Genomic DNA, 23,042 nt, shown 5'->3' with positions numbered 1-23,042 from the left:
CCGCATAGAGTGAATTACAGTAGTCAAGTCTAGGGCTCTGTGGGCAACACACAGCTTGTCATGCTCCTGTTAAACTAGTTTAGTATAATATTTTCTACATTAGTTGGCAGCGGCTTTCCGGGGTTTCAGACAATAGATTTTTCCCAGCCTTACATGGAGGCCATAGGTGCCAACTCCCTGGGTGCCCAAGCACCCACAAAATTCTCCATGAAGGGTCCAGGCACCTACAGATTTTGATGCCAAGGAGCATACATGCTGTATGGCACCCACAGCCCCTGGCACCCATGGTCGTGGGGCCAAGTTAGCACTCCTGGTGCAGGCAGCAGAGGGTTGAATTAGGAATCTTCCGTTTGCTCCACCTCTGAGCTCCGACTCCCCATTGCCAGTGTTAAAGCAAGATTCTGCTCCCAGTCCAGTAGTTCCCTGCCCATAGAACTGTGTGTGTGTGTCTGTTTTGGGTGAATGCCATATTGTCTTTTACATCAGGCAGCAAAATGTTTTGGGCCATACCTGTAAGGTTGGAACAGCTCCGACGCCTACAAAAATGGCTGCCCAACATTGTTTCAGACAAGTATTGGAGCAAACTTGATTAATTTAAACCTAAGTCACAGGAGCCAGCTCCTAGGGACCAAGGTCCCTTCGCCCCCACAATAAAAAATTTGAGGGGGCTGCCCCCCCAAGTTGATGGGCAGTGCCATTCAAATGGTGTGTGTGTGCCGTGTCATGTGATTATATGGGGCAGGGCTTACCTGCCTCCCCACCCCAATATTATATTTAAGTTGACACCCCTGACCTAAGTCCATTTTAGTGAATGCACATTGTTTCCTAGTGTTAAATTTTAGGCTGGAGGCTCTTGATGGCAAAAACCTGCCCTCTTGGACTTTTAAGTGCTAGATACATAATACCTTTGCTATAATCCTACACATGCACAAAGCATATTCTGAATAAATAAGCTTTGGATCACGCTGCAGGATGAAATAAAATTATCTGGCATTAGTAGAGAAACAGCAAGTGTCTAAATCTAGTTTGTAACTTGGGGTGATGGGTAACTGAATAAACAAAACTTTGAATTCCATCTCCAGGTGCCCCTAGGATTCTGAAGACTGACGTCTTTTCCTTGGGAACCAAAAAAATGTCTTCTCAAAACTGTTCTAGTTCTCTGTCACTGAAAGACGTATTCGAAAATGGATTTCTGATTGGTGCTTCTGGTTACAGCATCTCTCCGGGTAGCAGCTGTTTCCTAGAAATGAGCAGCATCCCCCAGCCTGATGCATACGACAGTGCAAGCAAGATGCAGAATGTGACAAAGGGAAGCTCTCTGGCTCTAAAGGCAACAGACTCCTCCATCAGCAGCACAAAGGAGAACCTGCAGGCCTCATCGGATGCTCTTGCATCTTTCTGCAAGACTCCCATCCAGCCATGTGCCTTTGACTTGTCAAGCTCAAGCTCTGCAAATGACAGCAAAACCAATTACACAGAGGGTGTGTTCCACAATACCAAATCTTCTACTCCATGCAGGGAAGATAATCCCTCTAAACCGACAACTGAGAATATGTCGAAGAGCTCTGAAATAAATGATGTTGCAGTCTTCAAGAAGCCGCCACCACCACCACCAATATTGGAGATCTCTGGAATACAAGCCACTCTGGGCAATGTACTTTCTCCAGAAGCAAGCTTAGAAGAATTTGGGTCCCCGGGCTCTGTGAAGCTTGATACACCATCTCTGGAGATGTCAAACCTTGCCATGCCTCTGGGTGGTGGTAGTGCTGTGTCTGTTACTATTACAAGACACTAGACTCCTGCACTTTGATCTAATGTTTCACTGGTTGGGCAAAAGCTCCAGGTGGTTTGCACCATCCAGCCGTCTTCCTATGTTTCTTGCATTCTCTTTTCTAGCTAACAAGTGAAGCATAAATGCAAATAAAGAACTGGTCACATAAGGCACTCGTGCTACATGGACAAAGGCATGAAACCATCTGATAAGAAAGTACCTGGACAACTCTGTCCTTTTCTTGCTGAAGGTAACTCAGAGGCCTGTGTGGTCAACCCTAACTGGTAGCTGAACAGCCATACTTCAGAGCTGAACAAGCTTTAGGGGGATGTTTTACAAGCCCCAACAGCCAAGAGGCAACCGCCGCTCCCCCCTCCAGCTGGTGGTAAATGGTTGTCGCTCTGCTAATGACTTGGAAGTGAGACTTGCGTATGCTGTTCAGCTTGTTGCAAGATTAGGTATTTTATGTAAACAGGCAGTACCATTTCTCTGGACAACATTCATACCGTCTACTGTAAATAGAACGTCATTGATTTCCTAATTATCATGTCTAGTCTACTCTGGTCTAGTTGGTACAGTGCCACATGGTTTTTGATCACGTGTAGTGAGAACCGCATGATTGAAAGCTTAACTTTTTTCCAGTGAGCACTTTTTCACATAGTTCATTTGTCATGGCTTCCCCATACAATAATCACCTTAGTACAGGGTAAAATGATTTTACACTTTTGCAGTTCTACTTTGGGTGACTGCCATCTTAAATACAAAGTTAAGTTTACACATGCCTCAGTGGTTACTCTGTAAACAGAGGCCTGTTCCCACTAGGAGGAGAAGTTAAGAAACATATTGCAGCAGTTGTTCTAAAGCCCATTATTCCAATTGCATATTTTGGAGTGTGATGTCAAGAAATTGTGCTCATCTAAAATGTGGGTTGCAACATACTTGCTCCCCCAGCCTACTTCAGTCTCGCTTCACCCTTCACATCTATTTACTAATTCTCAGGGGACTGTAATAATGGCAAGCAGATCATAACCTCTAGAATGAGTCTGTGAAGTGTTCTTCAAATTGGCCATACTCTCAAGAGTATGTAACAGAACACAATTCTTTTCATCTTTTATGTTTTAGGATTCACTACTGTTATATTTTCAATTATCTCTCCAAGCAAGGAGGGACTGAGGCCTGACTGACCAAAATTGCCAAAGCAAAATTCCACATTCAAAGCACCTTTTGAAAGAGGCTTCTTTTCTTTTTTTTTAAGAGGATCAGAAATCACCCATACTGGTGAGATGCCATGTAAGATTCAAATCTAAAAGTGAGAGTTTATAGATGCAGTTTACAACTTTGTAGCTTTCCAAGTCTTAGTATTGGCCCTGCAAACTTCTATCATTATGTTGCTAAAATGCAGCAGTTGGAATGGGCATCTTTTTATTTCTTAAAATTGTATGCATTTCTCATGGATTTTGATTGTTACTTTTAAGTATTCTAAACTCTTACAAGTTTTCCCAGCTCAGTAATACATGCATCTGTCAAGGCAGTTAAGTGACATTAATGATCTGAAAAGGAGCAAGTGCCGAGATGAGGTTGGAAAAACCACACACAGTGGGTGGGAGACATACACTTGCCTTTAGAATATACCAGGCATCCCCAACCTTCAAGCTGTTTTGGACTACAATTCCCATCATCCCTGACCACTGGTCCTGTTAGCTAGGGATCATGGGAGTTGTAGGCCAAAACATCTGGAAGGTCGCAGGTTGGGGATGCCTGGAATATACTCTCCTAAACATCCACTCCAAGGCAATCCCTAACTTGCAAGAGGATTTACAGGACATGGTTGCAGCAGGGGAGCTACAGTAAAGACCAAACAAGGCCGTTAGTCAGAATGTGCAAAATCTTGAGTAAAGAGGAGCAAGCAAGCTTCTGACAACACCCACCCTACTTATAGGGATATGCTGTTTGTTGTATTGCCATTCTTTTACCTTCTAGAAGATTATCTGCCTCTTCCCCACTGTATATGCATATTGTATTAATCCACACACAGAGACACATTTAAGGGTGACAGCTAGAAACAAGAATTTTAGGTTGTACAAAATGTGATATTTATTTGTTTATAAATAGAAATATTAAATATGGAATGCTTCATACATAAGAAATTATCAAAATTATTGCTGCCTATAAGGCAATCCCTCATTTGTAAGTTAACATAGGGTACAGAAAATGACAGGAAGAAGCAAAGCAAGCCAGTTTATTGAACAAAAACAAAATAAGAGAAGAGAAGCTGTTCTCTTCTCTGTGCCTTCCCTGTGCCATCAAATTTCCTTTCAAATATTCAAAAGCCACCCTGGAATCCAGCTTCACTTGTATCAATATCGTGCTCCTTTAAAGAAAAGAAAAAGGATATTTGTCAATACATACAAGTGACTCTAGGCTCCTTTGCATTTTCAGGGTCCAAAATAAAATTTAAATGGTCTTGAAGGTTTTCAGCTCCTGGACTTTATGGCCCAGGGCCGATACAATGTTCCCAAACTCTTGCCCATGTTTAACAGATTAGGAGCACCCTGAAGGCTCACACACTCTTCTTCCCCACTCTTCTTATGTAAATTCCTCTTCCTATTTGCATAGCTGACTATCGATGTCCGTAAAAATGTTACCACTAACCAGTTTGTAGTCACAGCTAGAGATGGGATTGCAAACTCTGGGTTTAGACAGCCCTGGTTAGCATTAACATTGGTGCACATATAACACTGCCTGAGGGTTGCCGCTAAAATGAAGGAGGGAATTTGGCAGTCAAGGAAGGAGGAAGCATAAAGTCTAATATGCTCAACTATCAACTAGGTATTTAATATTGCTTTCTCTAAGGAGCACACAGAATCACAAAAAAGCTAGAAAGCATTCTCTCCACCCATCTTTTTTTTCTTCTGAAAGAGGAAACAGAATACTCAATTAACTTGAAAAGCAAATTAGATAAAGCTCAAGTCCTGTTTTATTATTCATTTTAATGTGGTGCCTCCTCTATAGATCATTGAGATCAGGAAGGAGTCTGCTTTCCCAGAAACCTGGCTTTCATATCTTTCCCAATGACCTTTGGACAGGGCTTCAAGAAAAATGTCCATTAGTTTACCTGATTTAACTTCTTGAACTCCACCACTTGGAAGAAAATGTGCTCCAGGATATGTTTGGCATCTTGCTGCTCCTTCGGTAGTTTGTTAGTTACCCCTAGGATGTCCCCACATTTTCTGACATAGAATTCCAGATCATCTTCAGTGCCTAATAAGGACATAAAAGTAGCATAATACACACAAAATTTGCCAAACCATTTAAAGATATTATATGGGTTTCCACAAGCAGAGAAGGAATGCAGAGCCTATATGCAGCCACACATTACTAGACCACAGGATCCTTCATCCCTGACCACTGGGGCTGGGCTGATGGTAACTGGTGTCCAATAACATCAAGAGGGCCACATATTATCTATACTGATCTAGAGTACCTCCATTAGCATGGAGGAAACAGATTTAAAAGATCTGGTTTTCTTAACAAAATGCAAAGCATTTTGGAAAATTTTTAAGGTATGCATAATATGGAGGACTTCAGTAATTTTCAGCTTTCTAAAGTGTGCCCTGGAGATAAAAGTTTGAGAAGCTCTTCATCTAGAAAGTTCCCCTGCCCATCCCACAAATAGTTTAGCAATCCCAAGTTCAAATGTTTGCACTACTTACATTTGTTTGTTATTTGAGCAAGGCGAGCTTTCTCAGAAGAGAAAGTTTCATCCAAATCAAACAGGTCCAGGCTGGGAGGAGGCAGCTCTCTGAAGGCCGGTGGAAAAACCTAGTAAAGATTAGGCAAAACTTAACATGCTGAGTCTGCCCATACTTGTTCAGAGAAAAAGAGCATTGGTGCAGGCTCCAATTAAACTACTTGCATGCTGTAATCTTGTTTATACTATGTAAGCCTCAGAAAGTAAACCCTTCAAAAACATATACAGGTTTGACATTTCCAATTTCTACTTCGGGAAAATCAGTGACATTCAGCTTAAGCATTTTGGTGAGAAGAAAGCAAGCACCAGATTACTTGTTTCCTAACCACAGGATGTCAGGTCTTGGAAGGGTTAGAGTGTGTTCAGGGCATAGCCTGAATTGAGAGAAATGTGATTAGCTGCAAGGACTGGACACACAAAATAAGTTAGGCTGTCCATGTAGGGAATTTCTAACTTTGAGGAATGATGGGCAGAACATAATGTCTGGGTTAAACTTTTCCTCATTTTCACTGCCTTCCTTTGAAAAACAAACTTTTTGCCACATACAACAGTGTTTCCCAACTGGGGGCCATATGCCCCCTGGGCCCTCCCATTTCAGGCGTCGGGGAAATGGCTTCCTCCCCCCCCCCCCTTTGGCTGTGCATCAGAAGAACAAAGCAATTAGAGTCCCTTGCCAGTTTAAGAGTGTTTAATGATCACAGATGAAGAACAAAACAGCCATTCTCAAAGTTAAGGTTCTCCCAATTAAGTTTTCTTCCTACTTCCCCCCGAGCCATGCTCGTCACTTCCCCTTCTGGCAACCTGGTCTTGCAACCACTGAGCCTTCTGCGTAGTAATCTTATCAGCTCTCTTTGCCCTTGGAGAGAGAGGCTGGACAATTTCCAGCGAAGGGGAGGCAGTTATCTCTCTCTCTTCCTGTTCTGTTTCTCCGTTCCCCACTCAGCTCTGCCCAGCTTTTGTCTTCCGAACTATGTCCCTCTGCAAACCAATTCTCTAGATCTATACTGCTCTACTGTTCCTGGGCAGCTTCAGGATCCAGGTCAGGAGCAGGAGGGAGAGGTTCCCACCATTCCTCATCAGAGCTGTAATCCTCAGTCTGGTCTCTGACACCCCAGGATATTCCAAGGGGTCCACAGGTGAAAAACGCATAAATGGGACGCCATGGCACGAGACTAGGGAGCAACAGAGGGGAAGTGAAAAGTGAAGAAAATAAAAAAGTGACCAAGAAAAGAAAAAAGAAAACAAAGAAGTGAAGAATATAGAAAACAGAGAAGTAGAGGGAACAGAGAAGTGACCGTGATTCCCAATGGATGGAGTGCCACACGCACTTTGCAGTGACATCGCTTCCAATTCCTTCTCCCTCCCACTTCGGCACTCTACCACTGCATGCACCAAGTTGTCCACATGTCGTTTGACACGGGCAAGATGCATGGTTGCAGCAGTGTTAGTGTGCGGGGTGCTGTTTCTTCGTGCAAGTATTACTGTGAAAGGAGGCATGTTGCTGCATGCAATTGTTACTCAGCCTCACGCAAAATCGGCTCAACGTTATGGACAGAGGTGATCTTCAGTTATCCCTTGCAGCAAAAGAACCAGATATAAAAAAGCTTGTTTCTGGTCACCAAGCACAAGGGTCACATTGATCGAGAGATACTTAAAGTATAATTTTTTATGTATCTTGTATAAATTAAATATATATAACATGTTCTATTTACAAACAAAACATCTGAATAGCTTTCTGCCAGTAGGACAGGGGGGGCCACAGGAAGGAAACAAGGTCAGAAGGAGGCAATGGTGGGGAAAAGGTTGAGAAACACTGACCTACAATTCATAGACCTGCTTCAACACACATTGTGACTTTCAGTCATTCTGCCAAGATGACTTGCCTGATCCTCTCTTCCTACCCCGTAAGCCTTGAACTCTCCCTGCACTATATATTGTGTTGCCTCTTCTGTTTCTGAAATCACCCAATCCCCATCTGTTCACCCTACTCATAAATGCTTGTAACCTTATTTCCTTCCTCTCCCAGGACAGTTACTTACAGCTGGCTGAAGTGCAGGCAACGGAGTTTCAAACTGAGGCTGAATTAGTTGGAGCGGTTCGTATTTCACATTCAGCTGCTCATAAGACCTGCAACGTATAACAATGTGTAAAGTTTGCAGCATCGGCTAAAGGTTTTTTGCTTTGGAGTTTTGGCATGCGTTAACAACTTTTACTATCACCACGAGTCCAGGATAGATATTAATTTAACTGTGCCAAAATTATAACTAGGATTAGAAGTGTACATGGGCAAACCCCCAAATTTAACCACCTTTCTGCTGATGGTGCATAACATATTGAAATTCAAGTCAAAGTGCTGATACTGAACCTTAAAAATGCTGAACAGCTTGAGGCCATGTTATATGAAGTACTGCATCTGCCCATATGAACCTTGAAGACAACAGCATCAGCAGCTCTGCTTCTGTGCCACCTTTAAGATTGTTAAGATTGGCGGACACCAAGGATAGGGTCTTTGCAGTAGTGGCCCCTGTTCTTTGTAACTCCCAAAGGATACACAGTGGCCCTTTCAGTCCTGGCATTCAAAAAGACTTTAAAAACCCTACCTGTTTCAAGTGGCTTTTACCAGATGCACTTTGCTGCTGATTCTATTGCTTATTTTATATTGCTGCCTACTGTTGTATATTTTTAATTTTTAAAAAGTATTTAATGAAATGTATTTTTATTGTAATTTAATGTTTGTGTTATTGTTCTCCACCTTTTTCTCCAGCCTGAGAGGACTCTGTCCTCAAAGAGCCTATAAACAACGAAAATAATGCAATGAATAGGCCCTAAAATCTATTAAACTAAAACGAAAAAGAAAAAGACACTGACTTTACTGTCTGCAAATGGAAGATCTCCTTTTGTACACAGGAAACTTTTGATCAGGTTGTGTGTGTGTGTGTGTGTGTGTGTGTGTGTAATGTGACTTCTGCTGATTCTTCCAGCAAGCCTCTGGAGCAGAGTTTCACAGGGTGCAAAGTGATGGGGAAAACTGGTAAAAGTTGCCTCCTCACTCCTGCTGCTGGCAGCAAAATCTGGATTCAACCCATTGTTTTGGGAAACATAAATGAGGTCACCAACTTGATGATTTTCGGAAGTGCAGTGGTATCCAGCTGGTAAATAGACATGTCGAAAAGTGTTGTGAAGTCTCGTGGATTTTCATCTCCTTCCTGCAGGCAAACGCGGAGTCGCTCTGACAGGGTTGCTATATCTGGAAGCATCGTATAATCAGATATCTGGAGGAAAAGCACACGGAAATTGCTGTGAACAAAGAGACAGCTCACACTAAAAATGGAACCTTTCCAGTGAGCTAAACAACTACATGATAAGAGAAATGCATCTTGAATCATATATCCAAGAAACAATACACTTAAGAGTGTGGATTTTAATTTAGTTTGGCCAATTTTCTAACCGTCATAGTTATGAGCACTTATATACATCTCTTGATATAGGAAACGGATTTTAAAAGCTTCTTCAACAGTTAAGTAAGTTTGGTCGAAATAAATTTATCTTCTGTACGTACTTCTAAATTCACATATATTATGATACCTTTTTATTTTTCATGATAAAACCTATTTGTTGATGGCAGACATCATAGGAAAGAAAATTAGTTTTCATCTCAGTGTATTCTTCACAACATGACATTACTACAAACTGCTACGTAATTTTAAAGTTTTGGATAATTGGAAAGTTGAAACAGTGATAGAACTGTATTAACTTTACACAGCAAGTGTAAAAATTAACAGCTCAACTATTTGTCTTTAAGTTAAGAGTAGTCAATGGGATTCACTCTAGATGTTATCAAACCCTCAACCCACATCAGTCCCAGTTCCCATGGCCAATGGTCAAGGATAATGCGAGCTGGAGCCTGCATCTAGAGGGCACAGCACCAGCTACCCCTGCTTTCAGCTTATCAAGGCTTCCTTCTTGGCAGGAACAACAACAAAAAGTAAAAGAGGCAAAAACAGAAATTCAGCAAAGTTGGCAGCTATACTTTATGATATACAAAACTAATGTTACTAAATAATGTTGAATTAGTTCCCCTACCTCGGGATCTTCTGCATCAATCTGGTTTAAATGGATGTCGCTTGTTGTAAGCCACTGGAACAGTACATCCTAAGAAACCAAAGAACCCAGTTATAATTGTGGAATTCTTTGAATTACCAATATTAACAGTGCAAAAAAAACACAAAACCCAAAAAAAAAAAAGAAGTTCCTTGGCATATTCAATCAATCACAATTAGGAGATTGTAAATTGGCTGGAAGCAGGAAACATTATTTAGATTAAATGATTACAAGAGAGGTGGTGGCTGCATTCTGATGTCACACTAAACCAGTCCTGTCTTGCATCCCTTTCCTAGCCACCACTGGCAACCAGGAATTCTACAGTGAGTGCAGTGGAACTGCTTCCAGGCGAGTGAAGGCAAGAGAGTGTTCTGTTTTGTCAGCCCAATCATCTTCACTACTGGCTGCAGAAGTTTGTCACCTCCTCCATGGCCAGTATGCAATCTGGTCTGGCTGATGAAGCAGAGTGCTCTGTTCCATTTCTCTAGCTTGACCAGTTCCTGCAGCCAATCGGAAGCCGCAGAAACTCCGTCAGATGTTTGGCTTCCTAAAATAGTTCGCAAACCGGAACAGTCACTTCCGGGTTACGACGTTCAGGAGCCAAAACATTTGAGAACTAGGCTGTTTGAAAACAAGGTACGACTGTATTGCAAAAAAGACTACATACCATAGCGTCCAAAAGAAGTAAGTAGCAAAAACTTCAACTTGATATGGTTGAAAAGACAGCTCACTCTGCTGAATAACTCCTAAGCTTCAAATAAACCTGGTCAACTGATCATTAGAGGGCATACATTATTAAAGTATTAGCAGTGAAGTTGACAACAGAAGCTCACCATAATCTTGCTGTTTTCTTCTTTTTCCAAATATTGGTCACTGAACATATGACAAGATCCTAGTACAGCTAACTTGCCACCTTGATTCTATCAAAGAAGAAATCAGTAGAACAGATTTAATAACTTAAACTGTACATCAATGCTTTGTCTTACCAGGTGTACTTTTTATATTACACTCTTTAACATTCTGCATTACATTGCAGGATTGGGGAATCTGGTCTGACCAACAGGCCAGATCCCTCTGTCCACTACACCTCACAAGCCAGATGTGACAGGTGACCATGGTATTTTCATAGATTGGCTGTGTGGGATAGGTATTGGAGGCACAGTACTACAGTAGCTCTTTGAATTCCACCTCATATGTCTTGAACAGATTTTAGATTTTCCTTCTGATCATTTTCTCTGCCCTAACAGACATTCTACCATTTTCTTCAGAATCCTCTTGCACATGTTCCAAGCTGCCAATATCCCTATTATACCATGGTCCCCAGAACTGGACACAGTACTCCTGATCGCATCTGACCAAGGCAGAACAGAGCAAACTAATACTTCCCTGTACCTAGACAATATATTTCTGTTGATGCAGCCTAGAATTGGCTCGGACACTAAAAATTAATTTGTCCAATAAAAGTCTCAGTTTTGAGGACACCATATACTCATATTACATATTTCTACAAAGGCATTAAAAGCTCATACAGATTATGAGACATAACAAACATAAATCATAACCTTATTGTCTTGTTTGTTTTATGTTTTTGTTTGTCGTTGATATTGTAAAAACTAATAAAATTTTTGCAAAAAAACAACAACAAACTCATACAGATTATGAATGGACAGACACTACAAGGCATAAATTTTGGAATGGCTTTAATAACAGGGATAAACTATGTGTACAAATATCAAGTTATCTTGTTTTTATCCATCTCAGTTGAATTTGTATGGATGCTTAACATACTGTTCTCTTTTCCAAATATTTTGGGATAAGCTAAGAAAATAAGTAAGTAAATTCAAATGAACATATTTACCATACATTATTTAAAGTTGGTAAATTACACTAAAAATGAAGTAAAAGTATGATAATGTAAATTTAGAACAGGGCCTATCTTTAGTTTTAGAAATGGTATACTTATTATTACTAATGACTGATAAAACCGGGGAGGAACTGCAATAACAGTTCAATGTGCTTCCCCACCCTGTTATAGGTCAACTCTTTTCAAAGGTTCCAACATAAAGGAGCTTTTATCTGAATGCTTTCCTGCTAAAGTTGCACAAGATGTGCAAGTAACAGAAATTATGAACGAAGTTACAAAATATCATGTTTTACAAGTATTTGATGGCTCATGCAGTAATGTACCTTAAAGTGATAAAAAGCCAAGATGGGTCTATTAAGAGGAAAGCAGACAGATCCGGTGGACAGAACAGCCACTGCTGGTTTCATCACATTAAGTGTAGCACCAAATGGATACACAAAAGTGAGAGCCCTACAAAATAGTACAAAGTCTGTCATAAGCATTTTCTATATTTCACAGAATTGCAATGCTGTCAAACACAATCAACCATTCTCTCTGTCCACACCCTTTCATGTTCTTCTGCTGGTAGGAGTTTTTTTTTCTTTAAAAAAAGTAAAAAGGATACCTTGTCTTTGTAACACTCTAGAATTAATTGTGATGGCTTAGATCCAAAGAACCAAAAGTGGACGAAAGGTGCATTTGTACTGCTCAGCAAGCATTCACAGAAGTCTTCTCCCAGGGCAGTACCACAATTTAGCAGAGGTTACAATACTGTATAGGCATCAGACTGAATAAGGAAGGAAAAAGGCTGAAGTTTATAGACTCCAGGCCACAAGAAAGTCTTGAGAAGGAACCTGTGCTTCAAAAAGAGCTTGTGACAATGCAATAACTTCTTGGGATTTGGGTGTCTCTTTTTAAAAACAGTGCTCTTCCATTGCATTGTGAGTGGAAGAGGCCTTCCAATAGTGGATCCAAATCAGTAATTAAAAGGACTATACAGTGGTGCCTCGCAAGTCGAAATTAATTCGTTCTGCGAGTTTTTTCATCTTGCGATTTTTTTCGTCTTGCGAAGCACGGTGTCGGGAAAGTTTTGGAAAAGCTTCAAAAATCACCAGTCTTCAAAAACCTCAAAAAAGGCTACCACACTCAAAGTCAAGTCGCAACTGTATTAACGGTGTTAAGAAAAAGGAAAGAAACTTGCAAGACGTTTCCATCTTGTGAAGCAAGCCCATAGGGAAAATCGTCTTGCGAAGCAACTCAAAAAACCAAAAACCCTTTCGTCTTGCGAGTTTTTTGTCTTGCGAGGCATTCGTCTTGCGAGGTACCACTGTACTTTACGATGTATTAAAATCCTGTTTTTCTTGCTTTCTGTGGTGACATGTTTAAAGCATGTATAAAAAATGTCCATAAACAGCAAAAAAAAAAAAAATCCAGAACATTGTGCAAAACTGTTCCCTTCCTTGGATTTTGTAGCATTACTCCACTTAAGCAGCATTTCAAGAGGCAAAATACAAAATCTTAGGCATTAATTAGAATATTCTACATATTTCAAGAGCACTTCCCACACAATGCTTTATTATAACTTTTCAGAATGAACATTGATGGCATTTGTAACATGGCTGGAAAGAAGATACTTACTGTGAATCATTTCCACTGTTGTCTTCATCTATTATCCCAGACACTGTTTTTCCAGCAGCTCTACTGATTTCCCTTATAGATGGAAACCCAAAAATAACTGATTTGTAGTTGTAAAATATAGCAAAGTTACACAAGATAAAATGTGAATGCACCCACACACCATCCACTATCAAATACTTACCGATTTAAAACTCCATTGGAGACCAAAGCTTCTTTAGGATGGAAGTATTTATAATACACATTTCTCACCACAGAGTCTTAAGAGAAATGAAAAATAGTATTTTTTTCAGTAATATGCAGCGCTGCAAAGTATGGGCTATGGATTCTAGATCCTGGTTCTCTAATTGTATGAAGGCTGATGTTGCCAACAAAGCACCTTCTGACTTCATATTATCCCCCCCCCGCCCCACCCTACTAAAATTTGGCTTGAAAGAAGAATAGTAGCCAATTGACTAGGCTGCAGTGTGTGCCTGGCTGAGGTGTGCATGTGACGCCCACAACAGTTTCAGTTTGCAAATGTGCCCATGGTCCTTAAAAAGCTGGCAAATCTCTCATATTTTCCTTGTGGCAGCCCATAAAAGGATGCAGATGTACAATCATAGCAAAAGTACAAATGGAACAGTCACAAAGAAAGATAAGATGTGCAGTAGCTCTTTTGCTGTATCAGAAACAATTCATCAAGGCAGTTCTACATTGCACATGAATCCATCTTCCCCAAGCCCTTGCACTGCTCTGCTCTTGCATCCACTGAATGCAGTCCATGCACTGAGGCCACAGAGAGGAGGGGCTGCTGAATATTCGAATGTGCAATGCACACAATGGTTTAAAGAAAAATGAAAATTACAGCGCAACGGTGCGCAGCTAGAGATACAGCAAGAGATGTTCACTTAGAGCCTAACAGAGAGAAACTCTGTGGACCTTGCTCTCTGCTCACACGGAGTTCAGGCCTGCCGCCATACCAAATATCCCTCAGACTTGGATGTAATTTATCGTAGTACTGTTCACTTGCTTAGTATTTTCAAAATCAGCAAACATGGAAAAGGGAAGATGGCAAAGCTACAATCATACTCTGTCACTAGCTCTTTTGGGACCTAGCAATATCAAATTAATAAAGCACACTCAAATTGCTGTAAACTGGGTCACTTGTTTGTGGTTTCTGACTATACGATATGTAAACATTCTCAAGACTGACCAAAAAAGAAAGCTTGTCCTCAGGTCAGTTATTACCATTATTGACCATGATCCCATATTCTTCCAATAAAAAGTTGATGTTGGTGTCATATCGAGATTCACCACCTTCTCCCAGCATCACCAGGATATCCCCACCACTTTCTAGATACTTCTTCAGAACCTCAAACTGTAAAGGAAAAAAAGCACAAAATGTGAGTTCTTTGCAACAAAGTCTTGAGTGCCAGGATGAAAGGTTTTCCTGCTTTTACACAATTTAACCCTTGAAAATTAGAATAGCAACACAACACAGCTTGCACATCCTTACAAAATACTAAGTCCCCTTTGGTAAAGAAACCCCATCTTATTATTCTTACAAGACAAAGGGGAAATTAACCCCAAAGATGGTTAAAGTTTAAGCAGTGCAAATAGGCATTTAAGCTAACAAACTACCTGCTGTTTGGCATACAGCAGAACAGGGCTAACTTTAGTCTTCCATAGTCCACTTTCTTTTCTTTTCTGTTTTTCATCTGTGAGTCCAACAATGTGTTTTAAATTTATCAAGTATGAGTGCATACTCAAGGTCTCTTTACAAGTTATGGCATAATTAATCTGCTCTAAGCAATTCTGAGTAGGCATTCATGTTTAGTGCTTTAGGGGATTACATTTAGGCTGTAGTCCTAAAACTATTTACCTGAAAGTAAGCCCCATTGAATCCAACAGGACAGACTTCTGAGTAGACATGGTTAGAATTGTACAGTTAGGGCGGTATTCAGCTAAATAATTTTGTGCACGCTGTCTCCAGATTTACTGCAGAGGACTGGGGGAATGCATAGAACAGATTTATGGGGTGCACAGAGGAGGAGAGGGGGAGAATGTTCCACTGCATCAGGAAAAATCCTTGCATTGACAGAACATGAACCTTAACGCTACACTGAATTCTGCCCTATGTCTAGCACTCTTTGCAAAAATCCCAACAAGAAGGCAATCCATTAGTAAACAGTGAACAGCCCACCTAACATACATACAGGGTACAGCACTGTGGCTCAGACACATTTGCAAGGCACCAATCCTAACCCAGATCATACAAAACAGGATGGGCAGAGTGTGCATCATCCTGCTCTGCTTCTATGAATACAAGAGGCCTATAGGATGTGATGCAAGAGAACCACTGAATCCTGAAGAAGTTCACAGGATCAAAATACTAGACAAGATCAGCAAGGTAAATAGATCTTTAAACAGTTATTGAGGTATTTAAGACAATTACATACTTCAGCAGCTGTGAACTTTTCTCTAGGTCCTGATGTAATCCAGAGTTTTACTCCGGTCAGCTTCTCTGAAGTTATTTCATCTTTTAAACTATGGACAAATTAATAGAAGACATGTTACCCAACAACACATATCATTGGCAAACCACTATTCCAGGACTGTACATAACACAAAGGCAGTGATCGTGTTTTGTTTTTTCTCAGCAGGGAGGAGGAAAAGAGCCATTTTAGCGGTGTTCAGGGTGAACTATGACTTACTGTGACATGCATGCTGGGTCAATATCTCAATTGTCTAGGTAGATGTTGCATTATAATGTATTTTTAATTTTCTTCTCTACTTTGAAAATGACTACAAAAATGAGAAGGTATTCAACCTTAAAATAAAGACTGATGTCCTGAACAAGATTACCAAATCTCATTCCATTATCAAAATGTTCAAGGAAGATATATTACAAACCATGAAGACCTAATACCAAATGCATATAGGTATATTAAGCTAAAAGCCTCATTTCACTTGCACAATTATCCCCACAATGAAGGTGAAGGGCTGATGCTTTAAAGAACAGGGGCTTAGACCCATCTTGAAAAGCTGTGGTTGAGGTAAGGCTTGAATGCAAGACTATGAAACCCACACTCTGCCACTATCCTACACTAACAAAATAAGCTTGTTTAAAATCTGCAATCAGATATACAGATATTGTACAAGATATGAGGAGAGCAAAATTTTAACTGTTATGGGGCAGCCATTGTCCTGGCATTTTTATGCCTTCATCAAACTTCAATGCTGGTCTAGAAACAAAAGATGGCTCGCCTTCTCCTCCCAGAACAGCAGTAGTAAAATGCAGGAAGCTAACACAGATCAGAAAAAAGAAAACAATACATACTCCACTCACCTCTGTATCTTCCAGTTGCTTCGAAGCTTTTTTTGTAGAATCCTATAACCATTGTTCATAGTAAAAATTTCCTTTTTAGAAGCATTAAAGACGATTATATTACGAAGTTCTCCCTCCATAGTTACCTCAAAAATGAAAGAGCACAGGCAAATAAATAAAAAACAAAGCAAAAGGAAAAAGTGCTATCATTATTCAGAAATTCTAAGAACCTTTCCCAGATTAATGTAGAATTAATGAATACCCACAATTAACCAAATAACATTATGTTTTATTGACTGATCTAGCACGGTGGAAAGAAAGAAAATCTGGGTTCTCTGCAAGGATTTTTGACTTCCAACTTTCCAAATACCCGAACCTGCCAAAAAGAATGCTAGTGAAAATGAAGAAAGCTTGGGGCAACAAGTGTATTTTTGAGTGGTATGAGTGTCAGCTTTGTTTGGTTCTTAGCTATGTCTTTTGTACCAGGCTACAGCTGGTGGATCTAAGAGTTCTAGTAGAAAGCAAAGCAACCCCACTTCTGTTCCAGCAATTGGGACAATAAAATAGTAGGCCAGGATCTCTTGTTCTTGAGCTGTATTACTACACAGGATAAAAACTCTCTCCAAGGGCTAGTTCCCAGGACTCTTTTGGGAGAGCTATAGCAGTGAATAAACTGGCATAAAATCATTACAAGCTTGCAGTGCTGAGATTTCCTAAGCATTTGTAGTTCGAAAAATGGGGGTAATTCTATCAGTAAGTCTATGATTTGGCACTGAGGAACAGAAATACAGTAAGAATATTTGGAAGCAAGTAGGAGTTGCATCTAGTAATTAAAAAAAACAATCTGCCTGAAATTGCATTTTTACAAAAGTTTATCTTAATCCCATTATAGAATCTCCCTCTCCAGAGGCTGAAGCATGAAGAATCATGATGTAGCTGGTATTTTCTGACACAGCCATGGCACGAAAACATGGATCTGAGGCATTGGGCAGATTTTTCACATAGGATTTATACAGAATGCCACCAAAACCACTATGACGTCTGTTGTCACAGGCAGCACCTCAGAGTGCTTCACATTAACAGCATTAACCATTGGATCTAGGCCTAGGGGGCACAGATCCTTACAGATTCTTGAACAGGAGCCTCTCCCTCAAACCACCATCAAATCACATTACATCTGTATCCTCAGACCATGCCACAATGTTTCTGGTGTTGGCTGACATGTTGCAGATGTCATGTTTTTAATAGTAGGTTTTTTTTGGGGGGGGGGGATCAGTATAAAAATACTGCAAGTTTGCTGCACCACAAAGTGTGGGATCTATTCCTGCACTGCAGGGGGTGATCCTCAGGGTTGCTTCCAACTCTACAATTCTCTGATTCTGTATGATTCAATCTGTTAGGCGCAGATTTGATCTGTGATTTGATGGTGGTTTCCATGTATCCCATTTTTAAAAAAATCAAATTCAAGAGGACTTTTGGACTGGGGTAATGTTTGTTTGAGGGGGCTTTTGTTGCTGCTATTGAATTTTTTTTGTACATTTGTTTTGGATCTTATTATGATTTGTGTGGGAATTTTCCAATATGATTGCATGGTTTTGGACGTGTTTTATTTACTGCTCCTGCCTGCTTTTGCTATGTTTGTAATTATGCAATTCCCGCCCCGTCCCCCGTTTGTAAGCCGCCTTTCAGCATGGTTTTTCTGGCTAGGGAAAGGCGGGAGGCAACTAAAATTTAACAGCTCGGACTTCTACAAGGTCCCAAGGTGAGGGGAGCCAGGGTCGTGCCTACAAAGTAACCCTCCGCCTCCATAAATGGTCCCGAGGGAGGGGGAAGCACCTCTCCCCCGCCACCACAAAAGTTGACTTACCTGCGGGGTCGCCACCATCCTTTCCCCGTCCCCTCCAACCGCGGAGCAGCAGCAACGCGCGGTAACTAAGGGCCTTCTCCCTCCCTAGCAACGGGAGCCCTTTCCGTCTGCGCAGGCGCCCAAAGCGGCTTCGCTGGCAAAAGCAGGCGGCGGGGGAGAGGAAGGGAAAGCCGCGTTGCGTCCGACGTGATGACGACACAGGCCCGCCTAGAGTCTCCTTGAGCTACAGGGAAAAGGCTCATTCAGCGGTGGAATCTTCCATTCTCGATGGTGGAGGGGAGTCCGCGAACGTCGGCAGCGGCAGGAGCAGGGAAAATCTCTCTTGGCAACGTTTTTGTTTGTTTGCTTTGCTTTGGAAGAGTTTTGGAAACAGCAGAGGGCACTGGATGTGGAAAGTTTAGGTGTAGTGTGACTTGAAGGGTTAGACCTAAATCCCAGCAATCTTATTCTCCCCCCTCCCCACTTTCGTGCTGAGTAGCAGCACGTTCCTAACATGTACTGTATTCTTCTGTTGGTCATTTTGTCACTTTTACTTGTGTTGTCGCGTAAGCTCTCTTGGCAACTTGTACCCGTTTATGTTTTATGTTTACTGGCAAGCAATAAATACACAAGCAACTAATAAATAAAAAGGAGTCTCCCTCCTACATAATGCAGCTAATTACATATTGCAAAATAGAGGAAATGGATCACACCCACCCACAAAAGGGCAGACACTGGCACATGCTAATTACTATTACCCACCCCTCCAACACACACACACGCCTGCTTATGTCATGCCTATGGTTTGTTCTCACCTGCTATGGAAGAGAAAACTCCAAGAGAGTTTGCAATTGCTTGCAAGACAGAACCAAGGGATGAGAGGCTTTCAGGTCAATGTGCAGAATTGCACCCCCTCTCTAGTGTATTTCAATAATGACCATTTGAAGATGGGTGCATTACTTGGCTATACAGTGCTACCTCAAGTTAAGTACTTAATTCGTTCCGGAGGTCCGTTCTTAACCTGAAACTGTTCTTAACCTGAAGCACCACTTTAGCTAATGGGGCCTCCCGCTACCGCCGCACCACCGGAGCACGATTTCTGTTCTCATCCTGAAGCAACGTTCTTAACCCAAGGTACTATTTCTGGGTTAGCAGAGTCTGTAACCTGAAGCATCTGTAACCCGAGGTACCACTGTATTGCAAAACATGCAGGCTAGGGAACTGAATCCCAACCCATTTCAATTATTCTCTAATACATGTGTCAAGACTACTTTGTGTGTTTTCAGGTGAGGATAAGAAAATAAGAAGAGCCTAGTATTGGGTCATGCCTGTGGCCCATCTATCCCAATATCCAGGTGCGTGTAGGAAAGCTGTGATTTCCATTAACTGGTGTTCAGAAGCATACTGCCTCCACCACCGCTAGTAGACATTGCTAGACAGATTCATGGTGGTCTAATTGTATATGAAAGCCATTATACCTCCATAGCTTAACTATGTACTGCATGAAATATTTCCTTTCAGTGGTCCTGAATCTCCCGACATTCAATTTCATTGGCTGTACACAATATTATGAAAGAGGATGAAAAACCTTTCTGTATCCATGCCATGCAGAAATTTCTATCGTGTCCCCTCTTCGTTTGTTCTCTAAACTAAAAAGTCCCAAAGGCTGCAAACTTTCCTTATAGGGGAGTTCTTCCACCCCCTTGATAATTTTGGTTGCCATTTTTTGAAACTTTTTGAACTCCAGAATATCCTTTCTGAGGATAGCTTTAGTTGCATTTTGCTGGTCAACTAACCTGTGAAAATGATTATCACTAGTATCTGCTTCCCTGCTTGTATATTTATTTATTTATTTATTGGTCAGTTTGTCAGATGTGTGCTCCTAAGGGTTTCATCGGGTAGCATTAAGAGTGAAAGGGAAGTGATGTTTGCTTCCGTACAATGATGCAAATATTATTTTGCAGCTGTTAAAGAAAAAGCAGATACGTCACATTAGTAAGGCAAGACTATGCTTACTAAAACAAGCAATGTGCTTCAATTTGTAGAATACCAAAAAAGTTTATTAAGTGCTTTGCTGAGACTCCCAGAAATATTCATGAAGTCTGTGAGCGGGGGTTGGAATTCCAGTGTAGGGAAAGGTAACTTAGCTAGGCTGATGTGTACACAGTTAAATGGTGAGTATTAAGGAACCTTGTTGTTCCCTTTATTGTCTGGTTTGCATTTACTACTTAAGATATTGGACAGATGTTAAAAAGGACAGAAAAATATGGTTACTTTTTACACAGCCACCTAAACATTACCATAAAAAACACCCACTGTGTTTTTTATCAGTCATGCAACAGTTTGCTTTAAAATATATTATTTTATTTATTAAACTCTTAAATAGTCAACAAAATAAAAACTGGGGTTAGGAAGAGAACATAAGAGAAAATGCAAGGATCTTTCAACATGATTATGGAGTTATATCAGCATATCCACGACACTCAAAGAGGAGCAGTCATGCAAGCACTATTATATTTCCCCCCACCATAGCCTTGACAACAAACTCAAGCAAGCAAGCAAAAAGAAAATCCCACAGCAAGCTTGGACACTAGACACATTTCTTAACACATAGATAAACATCCATAGTGTCTAAAAATTAAAATGCACAGAGATGGTGGATGCTTTTCAAGCTAAACATGGACATAGTGTTTTGTTTTTAAAGGCAGGTGTTTAAGAGGTACAAAGGCACCAAAACTGGCAGTTATTTCTGTAGTATATATTATCACAGTTGAATCCTCCACACCCCAGGTTTGCACCTTGATCCTTGTGCTGTTTTAAACAGCAAAATAAAAATTATCATTCTGCATTATTTCAGGTTGGCAATGACATTCACACTTGTGCTTATATGTATACTGGCAGCCCATTCTAGGCACCTCAACACATCCCACCTTCATAATTCATCAGGGTGGATGTGTTTTACCTTTAGCTGGTAGCAGGGGAAATTTATTTCCAGGATCAGCCTGCTTTGTTACTTAATCCAATACCTTTATATCCATGTTTTGTAGGAAGATCCCTTACCAGCATAAGAAGAATATATAATTTTAAATGATTTTGACTAAGAGATCAATGATTAAAGGGTTCCATAGAAACATCCTGGGACAGGTAGCAATTTTGTATAACATGAGGGTAATGACACTACTCCCTGTGGCAGCTATAGTTGCACCAGCTCTCAGTTTTGTAAATAAAAGATCACACATTGGTACAATTCATCTCTGCTCAGGAGTTCTTAATAGGCAGGTCTTTTAAAAAACAGACCTATATTTTTTCCTTCCTTTATCTTCGTAAAAAGAAAATCCATTGGCTGTACTCTATCTATGCAGTAAAGAGGTAGTTATGACCAGATGCTTATCACTACACACCTTCCAGATTAAAAGGGGGAAATAAATACAATTACTAAAAATGTAAGCAGTGTGCTATCAACATTTCCAAGTTAAAATCACAAATCACTATATCTAGCACAGGTGTGGTGCGATAGAGCTGCTCCCATCAGTGCCATTTAGCTGGAGAGCAATGCTTTCAGCTGTGAAAAGAAACACTCATGCAAATTGTAGGTGGCATCACCTGTGGTTCATAATACTGAAAGGAAAAAAAGAAAGAAAGCTCCAGAGGCAATCAATTTGGAAATACACAGTTCTGTGCAAAAGCTGTAAAAGGACCAGCTACAAGGAATTGGGGAGGGGATTCCTGGATTCTCTGGATAGTTCCAAAGGCCTTTTCTAAGAATCCCCTGTAGCAGCCAATGTTGTTGGACTACAACTCCCATCACCCCCTGCTCACATGTCCAAAGCTTGGAGATAATGGGAACTGTAGTCCAACAACATATGAACTACATTGGCTACTCCCTAAGAGTATGTAGCCAGAACATGGACCCAATTGAGGTGAACCACAAACTAAGGTGACAAAATATCTGAACAGGTAGTGTACCTACTATAAACCAACTGAGCCCAGAACAGCTGGTTATCCAGAATACCTTGGGTGGCAATTCAAACAGAGGTTAGCCTGCATTCTCATAAGAGGACATCAATTTTGGCACAAGATTGTATCATTAACTGTGTTCAAGTTTGTACAAATAAAACAATTCTAGCTAGAATAATCAACATTTCCTCCTTTAGAGGAGCATTCACATTATGAGGTCTTATATGTCATGGAAGGAAAGCTTGGTTCTGTTCCAGTTAGAAGATTAGTCAGAGGGTAGTGGCTTCCTCTCTGTTTAAATGGAGAGCAAAAACTGGGTTTCTCAAGCCTTGTTGACATAGGTTGCTTTAGTCTTCATCATTTGGTGCATAAGAAAATCCCAAAAAAGCATCTGTTGCACTGCAACTACTGGTAGCAAAGTCGGGGGTACGGATGATGGAGCTGGAGACCGCTTCCTGAGTAAATTCTGGGTCAAAATGCCGTAGATCAGCAGGACCAGCCTTGAAAAGGAACAGCAAGTTATTTTTTCTCTATTCTGCAAGCCTCAGCTTATGACAGCAATACTAATACTGTTTTTTATTATTACCAATGAGAGAGGAGATGGTAATATAGGAAGATCCCTGCTGGATCAGACCAAAGGCCTGTCAAGTCCAGCATTGTATTTTCCACTTTGGCCAACCAGATACCTGCTGAAAGCCCACAGACAGGACACAAGGGCAATTGTTATGTTATGCCAAGCCTGAGCAAACTATGGCTCTTCTAAACCAGAACTGGATACCATTTCCAACCCTGGTTGAGAGGCAAATGATATTATGCAACCCCAACGAC

The 23,042-nt window shown here is 40.8% G+C and overlaps 3 protein-coding genes across 15 annotated transcripts in view; 1 reads left to right on the top strand and 2 right to left on the bottom strand.

The window, feature by feature from the left end:
- Nucleotides 1-1,087: 1,087 nt before the first annotated feature.
- LOC114599536 (uncharacterized) lies at nt 1,088-3,847 on the top strand. The gene has a single exon (XM_077929239.1). It carries the CDS (start codon nt 1,133-1,135, stop codon nt 1,793-1,795), a length of 663 nt encoding a protein of 220 aa, XP_077785365.1. The 5' UTR covers nt 1,088-1,132; the 3' UTR covers nt 1,796-3,847.
- IFT52 (intraflagellar transport 52) lies at nt 3,841-18,433 on the bottom strand. Of its 2 annotated transcripts, XM_028734954.2 has the most exons (14): nt 18,279-18,433; nt 16,433-16,557; nt 15,543-15,630; nt 14,332-14,461; nt 13,286-13,361; nt 13,105-13,176; nt 11,811-11,937; nt 10,457-10,543; nt 9,606-9,674; nt 8,640-8,794; nt 7,562-7,649; nt 5,485-5,593; nt 4,887-5,032; nt 3,841-4,142 (listed from the first exon to the last, which is right to left on the bottom strand). In XM_028734954.2, exons 1-14 carry the CDS (start codon nt 18,294-18,296, stop codon nt 4,095-4,097), a joined length of 1,338 nt encoding a protein of 445 aa, XP_028590787.2. In that variant the 5' UTR covers nt 18,297-18,433; the 3' UTR covers nt 3,841-4,094. The 2 variants fall into 2 exon arrangements, with proteins under 2 accessions (XP_028590787.2, XP_028590789.2); XM_028734956.2 differs by lacking the exons at nt 11,811-11,937; nt 13,286-13,361; nt 14,332-14,461; ... (1 more) ...; nt 16,433-16,557; nt 18,279-18,433.
- A 2,166-nt stretch (nt 18,434-20,599) lies between these two features.
- SGK2 (serum/glucocorticoid regulated kinase 2) overlaps nt 20,600-23,042 on the bottom strand; it is a 33,975-nt gene continuing 31,532 nt past the window's right edge. For all 12 annotated transcript variants that reach the window (XM_028734948.2, XM_077929237.1, XM_028734950.2 and 9 more), the window contains one exon: nt 20,600-22,714. In XM_028734948.2, the coding sequence (XP_028590781.2) occupies nt 22,562-22,714 (153 nt within the window). In that variant the 3' untranslated portion in view covers nt 20,600-22,561. The remainder of the gene's footprint in view (nt 22,715-23,042) is intronic.

This window comes from Podarcis muralis, chromosome 5, assembly GCF_964188315.1.
Source record: "Podarcis muralis chromosome 5, rPodMur119.hap1.1, whole genome shotgun sequence".
NCBI classification, from domain to species: Eukaryota; Metazoa; Chordata; class Lepidosauria; order Squamata; family Lacertidae; genus Podarcis; species Podarcis muralis.
Note: the sequence above shows the minus strand (reverse complement) of the source record. Positions and strands in the feature narration are given on the sequence as shown.